Raw genomic sequence first — 17,961 nt, 5'->3', positions numbered from 1 at the left:
TTTTTTTTTTTTAAATGAAGGTATCAAACACAGAATAAAAGACTGGGCAGCTGGAATGTGTCTTCTTCAGCACTGAGAAAACCATATCTTTGTGCAGATCTGTATTTCCCAGCTCCTGGAGAAGTTCTGCCTCCTTACTTAATTAAATTGGGAACTTCAAACCTATAAGTGTGGGATCTCTTCCTGTCAAAATACAGCCCACCTCCAATGCTGCATGTATACAACAGTTGTCTACTGGGCCCTGTAACAAACTCTCATGTGACCTCAAGGTCATGAGGCATTTGTTTGACTTCAAGTGCTTCCTTGGTTCTAGACTCATCATGGTACTGGTTGGTTTTAGGATTGGCCACTTGATGAAATTTGCACTTTCCCAGTTCCATTGTGTAAGCTGTTCATTTCCCTTCTTCTTTCAGAAGGCACCTACACCCGCGTTGGCTGGGCCATGGGTGCCCACTTTACCTTTGCGTTGGCTTCTAGGAAGTTGTAGAGCACATTCACAGAGATGGTGAGGTCGCCGGTGTTAAAGGGGTAAGAGCGGTTCCATCCCTGGGGCCCAAACTTCCGTCTTTCTGCCACCACGGCATGAAAGTAACAAAGAGCAAAGAGAATGCTCTTGAACTCCATCTCCCGGGAACACATCTCCAGAGTATCCTGTAATGAGAGCATTTCTTCCAGTGTTAGATTCTGTTATCCAGGGAAGATTAGGTAGGGTGTGGGTTAGATTGGGTTTGTGTTGGATAAAAAGTTTACTATATATCCTGATTAGGGTTGGAACTACATTGAGCTAGCACACTACATTTGGCTAGGAATGGGGTCAGGTCTTGAGGGGAACTTGCAGAGGGGTTGGATTTTAGTTTAGATTTTGGCATAAGGTTTGGATTACCACTGAAGTTTGCACACATGGGCGTGCTAATTAAGTCCCCAAGCAAAGCCTATGGAAGACAGGGTAGTTAGCCATAGAAATGTCATGTGTGTCATATTAATTTTACTTTGCATTTTGGGGTGTGGGTGGGACTCCCACAATATCATCTTGAATTTCCTCCTCCCCTGCCATGTTTTTCTTGCCTCGCATGAATTCCAGTAGGTGTAATTACTGCCTACATGGCTAAGGAATCCCCAGTTCATCTGCTGCAAGGAGGGAAAGGAAGGGAACACAAGAAGTGGAATGGTGCTCTGCTCCCCTCCAACCTCTGCACACAAACTGAGGAGGGGTGCCTGTAGGATGAAGCTGAGCCAACAAGAGCATTACCGGGAGATGGCGCAGAAGGGAGGGAAGGGTGGTGGGTGGGGAGAGATGTGTCTTATGAAGAGGGGACTGAAGAAGGGGAAGTGGAGAGGAGGAGAAGCTGGAAGTGGCTCTGAGGAAGACAATGGAGTCGTCATTGGTAGATTTTAAGGAGGTTGGTGGTAGCAGTAGAGAGAACACCTGGAATCTTTGGGATCACAGTTCATTAGTGGTTTCCAGGGGTGGATGGGAGGAAGGGGAAAAGGGAAACTTATCGCTCAGGAACACTGAGCAATTAAGGGTGATGAAACGATTGCAGAACGAATCATGGTGATGGTTAAACAAGGTGATGAACTGGATTAATGCCAGTGAGTTGCACAGGTGAAGAATGCTGAAAAGGTCAATGTTTCGTTACAATTAGGGGGGAAAAACATCCATGAACCAACACAAAGTAAGTCTCCAGGGCATTCAGAGTCTTATCAGGAGGATTGAGAGATGCTTCCACTAGCCAGAATGGAAAAATTGGAACTACTTTAGAAAGACATTGACCAAAAAAGCAGACAAATAAAATGATTGAAAATTGTGTTATGTCCTCTGAGTGAGACCCTCACTGTTCAGGAAGGAGCAAGATATTGCCTTTGGAGCATTTTCAAAGCTCACACTACTTGGGCTGGGCACAGTCCTGATTTTGCTTTTAGGAATTGGTCCCTACATGAGGAACATATGGTTAGGGCAGATTAAACACCTAGTAGGTATGATTTTTCCATAGTGAACCCAAGACACAGTCTCCACTCTCTCCCTGGATGTGTAGCAGATACTGCAGAGCCTTCATGGAGGGAAGGGTGGTGGGTGGGGAGAGATGTGTTTTATGAAAAGGCAGACTAGACTCCAGAAGGTCGGTGGTAAGGTCATTGCCTTGTGCAAGTAAGAATTTAATAACTGCTTTCTGGAGAAAGTCATTCTCTGTAGCTATGTAGAAAGCTTCATTTGGTACTTCTTACACATTGAAAAAATTGGGTCCTGCTGAAAAATGCCCCTAAGCACAAACACAAGAAATCATACATTAAACTGCTGGAAATGGCTGAGAATGGCACATTCAGTTAAAAGTTGAGATACAATAATCATTCTCAAAGGGACCAGCTATCAGAGAGGCAGGGTTGAAAAGCTCCATTCTGCTATTTGTTCGAAACTGTGAATAGAGATATATTTATATATGTAAACCATATATATATTACAGAAGAAATATATCCTATAAAAGCAGCAGTGGGCATTTAATATTCTTACTCTTCTCAGTTTATCCTTCTTTCTCTGAAAACTTACTGATGGTGGTCCTAAATGACAAAAAACAAAACAAAACAAAACAAAAAAACCCAAAAAACCACAAGCAAGAACAAAAATGCAACAAAACAAAATTAAAAACCCCAACTGTGGTAGGGACTGAAAAGTCAGGATAAAACAGCATCTCTCAAGATAAATTTCTCAGTTGCCTGGGAATCTAAAAGAAAGGACAAATGAGGATTCTCATGGGTGGGGATCAGGCTTCCAGGAAGTGGAGCCCAAGAACAAGCACCCAGAGGGAGGTTAAGAAGATGAAGCCAGGTGTGACTATGGTTTATAATAACCCTGGCAGTGGAGGTGTGCCATGGATTCAGTTCTGACTGTATTGGGCTTCTGAGGCTATAAATCTTTACAGGGGCAGAAAGTCTCATCTTTCTCCTGCAGAGCCATTGGTGAATTTGAACTGTTGACCTTGCAGTTAGCAGCCTAACATGTAATCCACTATGCTACCAGGGCTCCTTAGAATAACCTGTTTTTTCTTGTTGTTGTTAAGTCTTATTGAGTCAGTTCCTACTCATAGTGACCCTGCATAGGGTTTCCGAGGAGCGGCTGGTGAGCTTGAACCACTGGACCATGCATTTCAAACTGACTCTGTGGTCCAGTGCTTATCCCACAGTGCCACACCAACTCCTTACTGAGGTCTAACTGACCAAGTCCCTCAAGGCAGAAGAGCTGAGAATAGTCTGCCGCTGGCTCTTTCAATTAGAGCTAATTGCATTCTAGTATCTTTAAAGGGGACTCCAGATGTGGTGCTATAGAATCAGCTCTGGACTGCAAACCACAAGGTCAGCAGTTGAAATCCCGCAGCTGCTCCTTGGAAACCCAATACAGGGTCGCTATGAGTTGGAACCAACTTGACGGCACTTGACAACAACAACTACAGCAGCAGTCTTTAAAGGAAGAGTCTTGGTGTGGTGCTGTAGGATAAGCACTGGACCACAAGGTTGGTTTGAACCACAAGGTCGGTGGTTCAAACTCACCAGTCGCTCCTTGGAAACCTTATACAGGGTCGCTATGAGTCTGAACCGACTTGCTAGCACTTAACAACAACAACAACAATAGGCTTTAAAGGAAAGTCCCAGGCTGTCACAAATAGTTTGCATTAGACTACTAACCTAACATCTTTGCTTGGACCCAGCTCCAGCTTCCTCTAGAGAATGCTATAGATTTAAAAGTTTACAATGCGTATGTTCGCCCCTACATAGAATATGTAATCTTGGTAATTTAGAAGTTTTGCTCTATGGTGTAGAGCACCTAGGAGTTAAGACTGACTTAGCTAGAAAGAAAGAAAAGAAAATGCTGGACAAGAGGGCAATGTACCGTCAGCCCTGTTAACAAGGTCAGGATATTTCTCAGTAAAAATTAAAACCTAAAATATTCTGAAGCTCCTGGTAATGTTCCTCCAAAGTTTTGTCTGCAAATAGTTGCTGTGTAGGTTTTGGAGTTGAGTTGGGAAGGGGGGTGAGATAAAGAGGACACTGGAAACTTTAGCTTCTTACATCATAATGGCAGCTTCCTTCTGCCAGCTGGACTGCTGGACTCTCATTTGATGAGAAATATACGGCAGCCAGTGAAATACCACTAAGACTCTGAATACCATGTTGTCTTTAAGTTAAACTTGGTTCCAAAGGCACACTGGTATGCGTGGTTTATATTGGGATAGTTGGAGCCATTGTCCTGTTGGATGGTCCATGTCAAGTTACATAGATGATCTGTCTGGGAAGTGTGGTTTTAGCATGGATTTCATTTTAGCACAGTTTCTGGAAAATTAGAGACTCATTGGTACCATTATGATGTGACATCAGAGAGAACCCCATCCAGCCACCAACAGCTTCTAGAACCTTCTCCTTGGACTCCACCAATATGGCAGGTACACCATGGTCCTCACTGCCTAGTATTCATTCCCTTGTGCTCGCCCCTTCTTGTGACTACAGAAGAGACCTCAGTTGCTTACTTTACAGGTGATTCTTACCTAGAGTCAACTACCCATGTATGTGGATGCCAAGTAAGACTCTCTGAACAAGAAAGTCACCCCTTGCTTGACGGCAGCATGCTTAACCAACAAATGTGTAACCAGGACACCACATCAAACAGATCTATAGCATTCTGCCCAGCTTGGACGATTGAGTCAACAGGTAGACTAACAGAACATTCCCCCAAACCTCTTTCCAAAGTCCTAAGATTGGTCTCACAGGTATTTCTGAGGATGGAGACCTGGACTGTACTGAGTGGGTGGATCACTCCAACTGGTACCACACCCCACCCCCAATTACATATTCTTCTCCGACCCAGTTGGAATCAACTCCTTTTGAGGTCGGTGGTCTTTTCCCCTCCTTTCCAGGGCAGTACCTGGGTGAAGTTGTCCAGGGCCTTGTGCAGGTTGGCATGCATGCCCGTGGGAGGTTCGTTGGTGATCTTAATGGAGTTCTCCAGGATGCCCTGGGGGATGATGTGGCCCGCGGGGGAAGGTGCAGGCTCTGCGCTGATGAAGACCCTGAACTTGGGGTGGCTGTTCTCACTGTGTGCCTCTAGCTTCTTCTCCAAGGTGCTCAGCCACTTGGCCACCAGGTGGATGTTCTGGTGAGAAAGAAGGAATGACCCTTGACCCCAATCCAGGCATTGCTTAATACTGTTTCCAGTAAACAGCTATTAGGATGGCAGCTATGGTTGGACCTGGCTTTGATTTGAAATAAGTTGCGTTGCTACATGAGTCTTGGGATTCCCAGGAATGGGGACATCCCTAGTACCGCCATTTGAACCCTGCCCCTTGAGATTTTAACTCAAGCACAGTGTTCTCAAAGTTGACGGCATGAGAATCACCTGGTGGGCTTATTAAATAATAGATTGCTAGACTACAAAGGAGCTCTGGTAGCGTAGTGGTTACGAATCGGGCTGCTAATCTCACGATCAGCAGTTCGAAACTACCAGCTGTTCCAAGGCAGAAAGATGAGGCTTTTTGCTCCTGTAAAGATTTACAGCCTCAGAAACCCTGTACAGGGTCGCTGTGAGTCAGAACTGACTCCACGGCACATAACAACAACAAGACTATAGACCTAGTGTGGCGCTGTGGGTTAATGTGTTGGACTGCAATGTCGGCTTGAACTGCAAGGTTGGTGGTTCAAGCTCACCAGCTGCTCTTTGGAAAGTCTATATAGAGTCACTGTGGGTCGGAACCGACTCGACGATCCTTAGCAACAATAACCACGGGATACAGGCCAGAGCTTCAGATTAGTAGGCCTGGGGCCGCTGTTGTTAAGTGCTGTTGAGACTCTGTATAGAGTTTCCTAGGAGTGTCTGGTGAGTTTGAACCTCTGACCTTGTGGTTAGCAGTCCAGTGCTTATCCTATAGCACCACACCAGGACACCAAGTCTAGGGTTAAGTGTCACTGAGTCAGTTTTGACTCATGGTGGTGGTGGTGTGCCATGGAGTTGGTTCTGACTCATAGCGACCCTGCATAGGGTTTGGGAGGCTGGACATCTTCACAAGAGCAGAAAGCCTCATCTTTCTCTTGAGGAACCACTGGTAGTTTAGAAATGCTGACCATGAGGTTAGCAGCCCAACTCATAACCACTATGCAACCAGAGCTCCTTTTTAACTTATGTGCCGTGGAGTCGGAACTAACTCATAGTGACCCTGTACAGGGTTTCCGAGGCTGTAAATCTTTACGGGAGCAGAACGTCCCATCTTTCTCCTGCGGAACCGCTGGTAGTTTTGAACTGCTGACCTCGAGGTTAGCAGCCTAATTCGTAACCATTATACTACCAGAGCTCCTTTTGACTCATAGTGACCCTGTATAGGGTTTCTGAGGAGCTGCTGGTGAGTTTGAACTGCTGTTGGCCTTGTGATTCAAACCGACCTGAGGTCCAGTGCTTATCCTAGAGTGTCATGCATCAGGTGTGGTACTGTGGATCAGTACTGGACTGTGAGTCTCAAGATCGGCAGGTCAAACCCACCAGCTGCTCCTCAGAAACCCTATACGGGGTTACACTGAGTGGGAACCGACTTGACAGCATTTAACAACAACAACAAGTTCCCAGATGCTGCTGATACTGCTAGTCTGGGAAAACTTTGAGAACAAAAATTTTTAGATACGGTAACATTATAAATCCCGAATCCTATTAAAATCTAGACCCCTATTACCTGACGCCTGATTACTCAATCCTGGATGCTCAAACCAGCAATGTTGACATTACCTTGAAAATGGCTGTTTGTTGTTGTTAAGTGCTGTCGAGTTGGTTCTGACTCATAGCGACCCTGTGTAGGGTTTCCAAAGAGTGGCTCATGAGCTTGAACCACTGACCTTCCAGTTCAAACCGACCTTGCAATCCAGCGCAGTAACCCACAGCGCCCCACCAGGACTTCTGAAGCTGGTTAGAAATGCAGACGTTTACCCCCTAGACTTACCGAATCAGCACATTTTCCTAAAATACTCCAGAGATTCATATGCACATTAAGGTTTCAAAAGAACTGATTTAAACACTGTCTAGCTAGCGTCCCTGACTTGTGTTTCCCCGTCTCTATCCCATTCTGCTAATTGTTGCTGAATTTATCTTCCCAGCACACACTAAGTCATCGCTGCTCAGAGCATGACAAGAGCCCCCGCTGCTCTGTTTGGTGTTTGAGCCTCTTCCTCCTCCCCCCACCCCCACTTTGAATCCTACCTGTCTGTCTGTCTAACTAAAACTACATTAATTTCTGAACACATCTTTGCAGGATGCGGTGTTCACTTTCCTTTTGTAAAGATCCTGAAGTCTTTCATTATGATGCATAGATAAAAGCTCCTTGGTAAATATTTGAGGATGGTGAGTCACAGAACCTTAAGTCTACAGAGTAACACTGAGCCTAGTACCTGGACCGTATATAGTCATGGGGTCTCTGCATGCTGTTTTCTCTTCTACAGAACGAGAAATAAGCATAGTATTTGCCATAGTTAACTTCACAGAGTTGCTGCAAACAACCAAAGGTAATGGACTCAAAAGAGCTTTGAAGGCTGCAAAGTGCTTACATAGGAGTTACAGTGGTTGTGGAAATGGAAGCCTGTTAAATAAGCAGTCACTGATAGTCATTCTAATGGCATGGAGGGTTTCAGGGACTGCCTAGAGAGCCAAGATTCCTGTTAAGTGGGTGGTGTCACGACCCACAAATGAGTAACTCAAGGACTTTATTTCAACAATTCCAACTTCTGTTGCTGGCAGCTAGAGGCCAAGATTGGGAGTGGCTCTGAGGTAGGCAGCTCTATTTCTCTGGACTAGAACCCAACAAGGGAGTTAGGGATCTCCAAGGCTGCCTCACTGGATTTATATGCCTGGACAACTCACCCCATAGCCACTACAGCCAGAAGGGAGAGTCTCCTCCTTGGTCTCACACCCAGGGTTCTGGGAAGAAGCCAGCTCTCCCAGGAAAGGAACCTCCAGCCACGCTAGATAAGGTCCTCTAGCAGTGTTTCCCAAAGTATGTGCCGCGGAATGCTGAAAGATTATTAGCTGCATAAAGAGGGTCTGTGCTCAACTTAATCTGGGAAACACTGGATCGAATAAGATTTCTACATTACTAGATTCCCAGAACCATTGGCATTTAAAACATCTTCTTGAAAGGGCAGTATTGTCCATATTTTGCAGTATGCAGTATTGTCCACATTTTGAAAGGTGAACTTATTAACTAGTTTGGTTTCATTTTTGTCTTTTTCAGAGACTCTCTCTGGTTGAAGCTGGGAAGCCTATGCTGGAGATTTAGCTAGCTCAATACTCCAGAGGATTCTTAGCACCTAGGTGTCTAAAAATCCTGGGAGAGAGAAGACAATCCATCAGGAAACTCTCATTTAGGACAGTACTTTACAGTTTGGACCGTGGATGCCTATTCCATGCTCAGATGCTGCCTTAAGGAGGAAACGTACGCATCTAGCTGATTTGGTGCTCCTGGGAGAAACCATTTTTCTTGGAAATGGAGTTTTGAGTAACATCTTTGGGAGAGTTCAGAAACTAAATGAACAGAATGTGTGGATTTCACAGCTGGTAAGTGCTGGAAGAGGCACCATGTGGTTACTGTCTGAGTGGGCAGCACCTCAGTCTCACCAAGAGAGTTGTGTCCAAAGGATAGAACTCCAAGATCAAAGAGCCTGAAGAATGGGAAGCCATGCCCATATCCCAGCCCTGTGCAGTCCCAGTTGGGAGGAAGCAAGAACCTGAGCTGTCATCATCTTTCCTCCTGAGATAACTTCCACTGTTTCTGGAACACGAGCCCCAGGGAATGGCCAGCAGTTCCCTCAGCTGCTGTCTTAGAATAAATAATGGGATAACTGAGGCTGAGGATCCAACAGCAAGAGACAGTGCGGTTATAAATATTGAGAGACAGCAAATGTTCTTTATAATGGAAACCCAGAAAGGATGGGGGTGACTGGCTTTTTTCATTTATTCTTTCATTAATTTCTTCATCGATTCTTTGATTTATTTTTTCATTCTTCATTGATTCTTCACCAGTTGGGCATTTGTTGAGTATCTACTACATAGAAGGCTCTGTGCTGGGTGTTAAGAGGTAAAAAAAGGAACATTTCTTTTCTTAGGAAGGTTAATGAAGGACTGATTGATGTAATAAATAATTTCAGTATAGCAATGGGCGCTGGGAGTCCTGGTGTGGCGCTGTGGGTTAATGCGCCGGACTGTAAAGCTGTTGTGGCTGTAAGGTCGGCGGTTCAAGCTCACCAGCAGCTCCTTGGAAACCCTATTCAGGGTCGCTATGGGTTGGAATCGACTCAACGGCACTTAACAACAACAACAACAATGGGCGCTAAGGTTAAAGTGCTGAATTACTAACTGAAAAGTCAGCTGCTCAAACCCACCACCTGCTCAATGGAAGAACGATGTGACAATCTGCTTTTGTAAATACTTACAGCTTTGAAAACCTATGGGGCAGTTCTCTTCTGTCCCTTAGGGTGACTATGAGTTGGAGTTAAGTTGATGGCAGTGGGCATGGATTTGGGTTCAATGACTCCTGTAATGGCGGTGAGTGTAGAATGTCATAGAACCCTTGGTCATTCACAATCTCAGTGTCCATACAAGTTTCACATAAAAATATTAAGATGATAGATAAGTCATGTTAAAAAAAAGGTAACTTTTTTTCTCTCTTGTAAATAGAGCATTTAGTGAAATAACCCGTACTAAGTGTTCTAGAGTCCCCCAAACCCATATAAACTCTCAATAGGCTACATTTACTCCCACATTCTTTTCACAAATGTAATTAAAAAAAAAATGTGTAACCAGGAACAAAATGGAAAGGTATAGCAAAGGAAAATTCCACAAAAGGCATAGAAGAGGTAAGCAATGGAAAGACTCCAGCTGTCATAGTCTTCAACTGGATGCCAATTCCCTGACCCCCATGTCAAAACTGGCATTTGTCTCCTTTAATAAACAGACCTATTTAAACTAGAAAGAGAGGTTGGGCAGGTGAGGGGAAGAAGATGAGTTATTAATGTGTGTGTGTGTGAAGAGAATTGGAAAGAGAGAAGAAGATTAGGAAGTGAAGGGGTCAAGAGTGAAAGGAAAGGCAGATGAGAGGAACAAATCAATGGATAGAGAAGGTTAGAGATTGTGAGATGAAGTCCAAACAGGTATGAAGTCAAGAATGTCCCAGATCAGGGCAGAGGGGGCCTACCTGCAAAATAACCCAATGACCTTTCTTGGCAGCTAGGTCCAGCGCCGCCTCAGCTACCGCTTCCTGTCCTTGCCCCAGGGACACGTTGTGGAAATTCTGATTGTTGAAGGTATAGCCGAGTTTTTTTCCTGAAAGGAATATGGAGATTGTCATTACGCTTTCTCGTGTCTAGTGGTCTGTCTCATGGTGATACGCACACTTCCATAGCACCCCTCAAACACAGACGTGTCTGAATCTATACCCAGAGCCTTATACATCGACTCTTCCCTTCACCAAAGGCTACATGCTTCAGCTATTCGTTTCCAAATACAGAAAGTCACTGTCCAGACCCAAATCCTCTCTACCCACCAAAAATGTGGAGGAGCACCAGTGTTCTTTTGAATGGGCCAGATTTGAAGAGCAGGTATTACACCACTATCCTAGAGAATGATGATATGAAAGGGTCTAAAAGGAGCTCTGGTAGCGTAGTGGCTACGAATCAGGCTGCAAACCGCAAGGGCAGCAGTTCGAAACTACCAGCTGCTCCACGGGAGAAAGATGAGGTTTTCTGCTCCCATAAAGATTTACAGCCTTGGAAACCTTGGACAGGGTCGCTATGAGTCGGTACCGACTCCATGGCACTTAACAACAACAACAAGAGTAGCAGGGGTCTAGGTGATGTCCCTTGTGGCTTGTTCTGTCCTCAATGTATCTTTTCTATTTATATCTTTATCTGACCTGAACAGGCAGGTGATTGCGAGGATGCTGCTGGACTGGGTATTGCTTCCTTTGGTTGTATGTAAGGTTGTCATGAGTTGGATAGTCTCGATGGCAGCTATGTATGTGTGTATCTGTCTGTCCATCTTTGCATCTATCCATCTATCTATCATATCTTCTCTGGAAGTTTCCTGGGAGGTATAACCAGTAGGCAGGATTCAGGTAGTTGTGCTTTCCTGTACTTTATATCATATTTATCCTTTTCCTTCATTATCAGTTATTTCCAATACATAGAAATATTCCCTTCCACCATATTTTCATGACTTAGAGTGAAGAAAAGCAAGATGCAAGACAAGAAAGGGCTTTGTTGTGGAGATGCGAATGTTGAGTTCTATGTATCTCTACAAGGGTTGTTGATGCTGGGAATAGACTAAGGGGATGACCACACAAACACAGACATCCCAGCCCTATCACTGAAGGAAGGTCAATGCTGATCACTTGTTCTGCAAGCCCAAGAAAATCTTAACACAAAGAAATGACCTTAATATAGAGGACCAATTCTGCTTGGACATAAACTGTCATCTCAATCCAATAAAACAGAGAGAAATGATAGCAGTATTCTTGAAATAACAGGATCCTGAAAACGTATCATGCCGTGAAGGTATCACCAAGCAATTTGACTAGGAAGGTGAAGTACACAAGAAAAAAGAGGAGAAATTTAAAAAGGGGACGTATGAGTTAAAAAATAAGTATCTAAATTTATTTTCAGAGGAACTAAGATTGAAGATACAGTTTGATACTTGTACAAGACACTTTTTGGAAAGCCTGTTAACATTGGATATTTCTTTTAAATACCAAAAATAATATACAGACTCTCTTTCAACTGTGTGAGACAACACAGATGATGACTTTTTTTTTTTTTTTTTTTTTTTTTTCTTTTTTTTTTTTTTTTTTTTTTTTTTTCTGTAGTGAGAAATAGTTATTATAGATTCAACTGAGATGAACCCAAGAAATACCTTTATTAAACTCCATAAATCCTAGCTGGCAAGAAATCTGATGTCAGCTTTACAACCAAAGAGATAAGCAACTAAGTCCAGAGAAAATACCAGGATAAAAGGTGCCGGAATTATTAGCTGGTCTTTGTAACATTCCTACTCACACAATAGCCTAGTTGGTTTCTTTTTTAGCAAGAAAAGCCTATGGGGAAAGACGTGCTTAATGAAGATTAATTTGAAAACTACAGACTGGAAGGACGTAGCCGGTAAAGCTCAGCGCTGGCTGGGATCAGTCTGCATTAGTCTAGGCCGTGGGCAGGTCTACGGGACTGAAGACAAAGAACTGGATCTTAGAGATATTGAGCAGGGCTGGAGGGGGTTGACAGAATTAGTATGGAGTGAATGCAGCGAAGGATAACTGCCTATGTCTCTTGTGAACTACAGAACCCTGTCATTTGCAGCTTGGAGGCTACATTGGTCATCACTGAGCCCCTTTAGCCATCTCTGTTCTTTTGAGTTTTCTCCTTCATACTGTTCTATGGTCATGCTCGGTGTCAGCTTCATCATCGGAGACTCATCTTTCTGTCTGATCCTATCAGACCTTCCCTTCTACTTTCCATGTAGTGGTATCATTGGAACCATGCCCTTTTATCTCTTCACAGTATGCATTATGCACTACTTCCAGTCTCTCCAAGGACCCTCCATCTCCGGTGGCTCTCTCCCTAGTTCCACACTGCAAGGGGCTTCCTCTAACTCAGAAACATCTAGTTGTCTTTGAGCTGATTCCAACTCATGGAAATGAGTTCATTCCAACTTACTGCGACCCCATGTATGTCACAATAGATTGTGCCTCATAAGGTTGCCAATGGCCAATTTTTCAGAAATAGATCTTCTGAGGAGCCTCTGGGTGGATGAGAACTGCCCACATTTTGCTTAGCAGTGGAGTGTCTACCCATTTGCACAACCAAAGGGCTCCTTCTCGCTTTCTCACTTGCATTTAACTTCTTTTCCTTGCTCATATAAAAATCCTTTTTTTTGTTGTTGTTTAAAAGCAGATGTCATATGGCTAGATTACTAACTTTGTTTTCTGTCTCCAACTAACTTATCTTTTAGATTCACTTTTATTTGGTTCAAAGTCTTCTGTATTTCCAATTTCGCCATCATCTTGATAAACTTTCATGGCATTATGGATGACTCAGCCAAAACTCAGCCTCCGCATCCTCATCTTCCTCCTCTTCAAAGATCTTAACTCCATTCCATTTCTGCTACCCACTCCCTATGGCTGTACCTAGAACTTTATCATCACTGAGAAAGAACCGCCTCACATCTGAAACATGATTCTTCAGTACCTACTCACGAATATCATTTCTATGTTCCTAGAGTGTTCATGATCTTACTCCCTCCTCATCTATGATTCTACTTCAGAAACATCCAGCCCCATGGGTTGACTATTTTTTCCAATCTTTGGCTTCACCTCCCTCTGATTTGATATGAACTCAACACTCAATCTTGCAAAATGAATGTTGCTCAATTCCATTGTCCTGTTTTACTTCTCCATCACCCAATCTTTGTAAAACTTCCACCCTGGATTAACACAAACATCAATAAAAGAGAAAATGAATGCATTTGGTAAACTGAAGTCTCTACAGATTAATTCTCAATGTTGTTGGGTAATTTTCCCATATGTCCAGAAGTCATCTATGTTTCTCATTATTTTCTTTCTTGAAAGCTCCTAGCAGATCCCACTCTCCTTACTCCCAGAAGTTACTCCACTCTCCTTGTTTTACTTACCTTGCACTGCTGTAACAGAAATGCCACAAGTGAGCGACATTAATGAACAGAAGCTATTTTGTTGAAGTTTAGGAGGCTAGACATCAGATTCAGGGTACCAACTCTAAAGAAGATTTTCTTTCTGTAGACTCTTGGGGGATGTCCTTGTTCCTTGGTTCCTTGGTGATCTTCATGTGGTGTGACAACTGTGCTTCTTTAATATCTCAAGAGAGACTTACTCAAGATGCACCCTACGCTAAAACTGCCACATGAACATTACAATAAAATCCATTCCCAAATGAGATTAAAACCGCAGGTAAAGAGTTAGGGTTTTAGCACATATTTTTAGGGGACACAATCCAATCAATCCATAGCACTCCTCTTCCTGAACAATCATATGCCATCAGTTAGAAACTCACATAATTTACTGCCATCTTACCCACATCTCTGAATATTCCCAGTTACCTTCCATACTTGTACCTTCATGGAAGAGGTATCTTTCCTCTATCTCTTTTCTAAATCTCATCTCTCCTTGTATCTTCAACCATTTCTTCTGCTCCTTAGCACAGGAGAAAACAAGTCTTTCTCATCATAAAAACAAAACTGATGGAGTACTCCATCAGTTTTGTAACCACCTTCTAAGAACTGTTCTTGCCCCTAGCCCAACGAACCAACTTTCAATTGGCTCTTTACAGCCAAAGAGAACGGATGGGTTGAAGAGCAATGGAAAAGAGACATGAAGTAAACTATGGCTTATCTGGCCATGAAGACAGTAGACTTGAAACTTACATGGAACCCACCTGGAAGTAGGCTCATAAAAATCTAAGAGAGCTCTTCATTCGGACTTAAACACTGGAAGGAGAAAAAGTAGACAATGGAAAGCAAAGGTAACAGATTATGGCTTCTTTTTGATCCAAAATGGAAAAGACACCAGAACTCTTTTGATCCAAGCCAGGAAAATGAAGACCAAGTAGGATGCTGCTAGTACCAAGTGAGAGAAAGATCAGAGAAGACACTGGCTGGTGTAAAGTCACCAAGGGGAGGTCTTTTACTGGGAAGGAAAAGGATTAAAGTATGCTTTGAAAGGATGCAACAAAACGATGACAAAGATAAAAGTCAGACCAAAGTGCCTCAAAGAACTGATGAACTGTCATGCTCATTATAGCGCTGTACAATGCTAGTATATGGTCAGCTTTCCAAAGCATTTCCACATCTGAGATTTCACTTCTGTCCTCACAATATCACTGGGATGTGGATATCATGGGTGCTTGAAAACAAGGGAGAAGTGGATGAAACAAATGCAAAAATGAAGGCGCAAGTAAGATAGTTGCCTCATTCTGGAAGAAAGTGATGAGAGAGAGAGAGAAAGAAGGTAAAGTTAAAGCACTGTTAAAGATTTAATCAGAGAGGGCAGGAAGGAGAGTGGCGAGGATGCATGGTGGTAGGTTTCATGATAAAACAGAGGCATAGAGAAGCAGATAAATTATATAGAGGTTTCCTCCTCCTCCCCTCCTCCCCTCCTCTTTCTTTACAATTGTTGAGAAGGAACATGGAGGAGATCAGGGGGCACAAAACTACAGGAGAAGCAGAGAGTCCTCATCAAGAGTCAATGGATGAGCTGCATGAAGCTTACAAAAACCGTTTGCTGTTGAATCAGTCCTGACTCATTGCAAGCTCGCTTGTGTGAGTGGAACTGTGTCCCACAAGGTTTTCAGTGGCTGATTTTTTAGAGGAAGATCACTAGGCCTTTCTTCTGAGAGGCCTCTGGGTGGATCTGAACTTCTAATCTTTCAGCTAGCATCCAAGCTATTAACCATTTCCACTACCCAGAGACTCCACCGGGGCTTAGCGAGCACCCAAAATCATATATAGAATTTTGTTTTGATTGCAGCTATACGTGTCTTCTAGGGATGAGGGGGTAGGTGGGTGGGGGGGGGAGAGTGAGGATGAGGAAGCAAATCTATAATTTGGCCCTTGGGCTTTCAAAACTCTATCCAGTATTAAGAACCACGATGAAGCAAAGGGATAGAGAAACAAAGAAGTTAAGAAAATCAATCAAATTTTCAAAATAGGAACGTACCAACAAGCTTTTTATAGACTAAGCAGAAGAAAACAATGAACTGTCTGATCCATAGATTATGTCTAAACACAGAAACAATTGTTAGTTAAGACTTGCAAAATGCCTAACACTCATAATGTGACTGCCCCCTCCTCTTCTTATTCATGCATTCAAATGGGATATGTGAGTCACACACACACGTTGTTGTTGTTGTATGTGTGTGTGGATAACTCCTGAAAAAAGAGACATTCTGTGATGGTTACCAGAGGTCTGCAGGAAAGGAGAGCAATTTACTGGCTAGAAGTAGACACATTAACTCACGTGAAGGGGAGGGCAATATACAAGAAGAGGGAGGAGGGAGGTTGGCATAAAAATGATGGAGATAGATGAAGATACAGGGAGGTATGCAACAGTTAAAGGGGATAGAGGTAAATAGTGTTCTATACACAACCTTGGAACAACAGTGCTCTGCAGGTAGATATATGGACAGAGACACAGAGTGAATGGGTATTGGAGGTGAATGGGAGTATACTCACAAATACATAGGGGTTTGAAAGAGGATATCTGTACATGGATATTTATCTTTGCGACAAACACAACTATGAATGTGGTTAAGCATACAATGGTCAAAATGATGAAAACTTCTTCGATATTATAAAATATTTTAAAACAGTGATTTTCTGTACCTGGGGTTCAAGCCGTAGTCTTAGGAGACACCAAGGTCAACTGGGATGACATGGTCCACAAAGATAATATTCTACATCCTACTTTGTTGAATAGCGTCTTGGAATCTTTAAAGCTCATGAGCAGCCATCTATGGTACAACTATTGATCTTTCCATGTGTGGAAGAAAGAAGAGTGATGAGAATTGAAGATGCTTGGAATCAATTAGTTCAATGGACTAGTGGAACATGTGAACATCATTCTCTATGACTCTGAGACCAAAAGAACTAGATGGTGCCCACCTACCACTACCAACAGGTCTGAAAGGGATCACATTAGAAGGTCCTTCAGATGGAGTGGGAGAAAATGTAGAATGAAACTCAAAATTATAAAAAACAACAACAAAAAATTGGGCTTACCAATCAGAAGGGGAGACCAAAGGAACCCAAGACTATGGCCCTCAACCACTCTTCAGTCTGGAAAGGAGTTCACCCTTGTGGCCTAGTTTTTAGCCACGTAGTAGATAAGGTATATGAGGGGATGATCACCCTCATAAAGTAAGCTTCTTACTGTGTAATGGTCAATCATTTTAGATCAAAAGGGCAACATTCAACTTACTGAAGGATGAAGGTGAAAAAGGATGAAAAGATGGGTAGAATGCAAATAGGAACCACTGAGAAGAAGTGGGATAGCTCCTGTTGCATGGAGGGGATTTTAATTATTGAGATGAAAAAAAGTGTATAATATTTTGAATGTAATGTTGATGATCTTGTCTGTAAACCTTCACTCAATTCACAATAAAAAGTTTTAAAATCACTCTGAAGGCAAGTGCAAAATAAAAAAAATATTTTTATACTTTTTATTATCTAAATATTAATTTAATTTATTTTCTTTAGGAATTATTCAATTTCCCTATAGAGATACATAATTATTTTGATAAAATATAAATGTAATATTCTGATAAATGTTCTTTGTTGCTTTCTGGGAAGGTGAATTTAGAAACACACTCATTGTTTACGAAACAGAAATATATTTTACGCAATAAATATTGACTTCTGCCTCCTTTTAATGTTCCTAATACCTCCTTTATTAGCATACATAAAGTAGTATCAGGCATTGTGTCCTGAGCAACAGACAATGAAAAACTGAAACTTGACATGAATCAAAACTTTTCAAATGAAATAAAGATTAATATGTCCAGTGTTTTTTAGACGCTTGGCATGTTAGTATTATATCAAATTATTACCCATGTTAGTAGTATATTAAATGTGTGCTAGATTGCATTTTCATGTATGCCAAACATATTTCAAAGTTAAAGTTATAAATATTATTATTTATAGAGTTTTGGACATGAATGCTATATAGTTTAAAAGTAACTTATTGAATTCATTGCAATGGTCAACTTATTGGAGCTCCTTCCTTTTTGTGGGTTATTTGGGATTGGCGGTCCCATTGACTGCTCATCAGAATGTGCAGAAGAGCACATCCCGTGTTTGTAATATGGCCAAGAACATAGCTGTCCTTCCTGAAAGGAGGTGCCGAATCAGCTGACATGAATGTACAAGAC

The 17,961-nt window shown here is 42.5% G+C and overlaps 1 protein-coding gene across 1 annotated transcript in view; it reads right to left on the bottom strand.

Annotated features, from left to right (window-relative positions):
* Positions 1–17,961, bottom strand: part of DNAH9 (dynein, axonemal, heavy chain 9) — a 556,281-nt gene that overhangs the window by 43,817 nt on the left and 494,503 nt on the right. The window contains exons 62-64 of the mRNA XM_006863433.1: positions 10,212–10,339; positions 4,913–5,140; positions 460–651 (exon numbers count right to left, since the gene is read on the bottom strand). Coding sequence (XP_006863495.1) covers positions 460–651; positions 4,913–5,140; positions 10,212–10,339 — 548 coding nt within the window. The remainder of the gene's footprint in view (positions 1–459; positions 652–4,912; positions 5,141–10,211; positions 10,340–17,961) is intronic.

The sequence above is a fragment of the Chrysochloris asiatica genome, unplaced genomic scaffold (genome assembly GCF_000296735.1).
Source record: "Chrysochloris asiatica unplaced genomic scaffold, ChrAsi1.0 scaffold00054, whole genome shotgun sequence".
Taxonomy (NCBI): Eukaryota; Metazoa; Chordata; class Mammalia; order Afrosoricida; family Chrysochloridae; genus Chrysochloris; species Chrysochloris asiatica.
The sequence above is the reverse complement of the archived record's forward strand: the minus strand, read 5'-3'. Positions and strand labels throughout refer to the sequence as shown.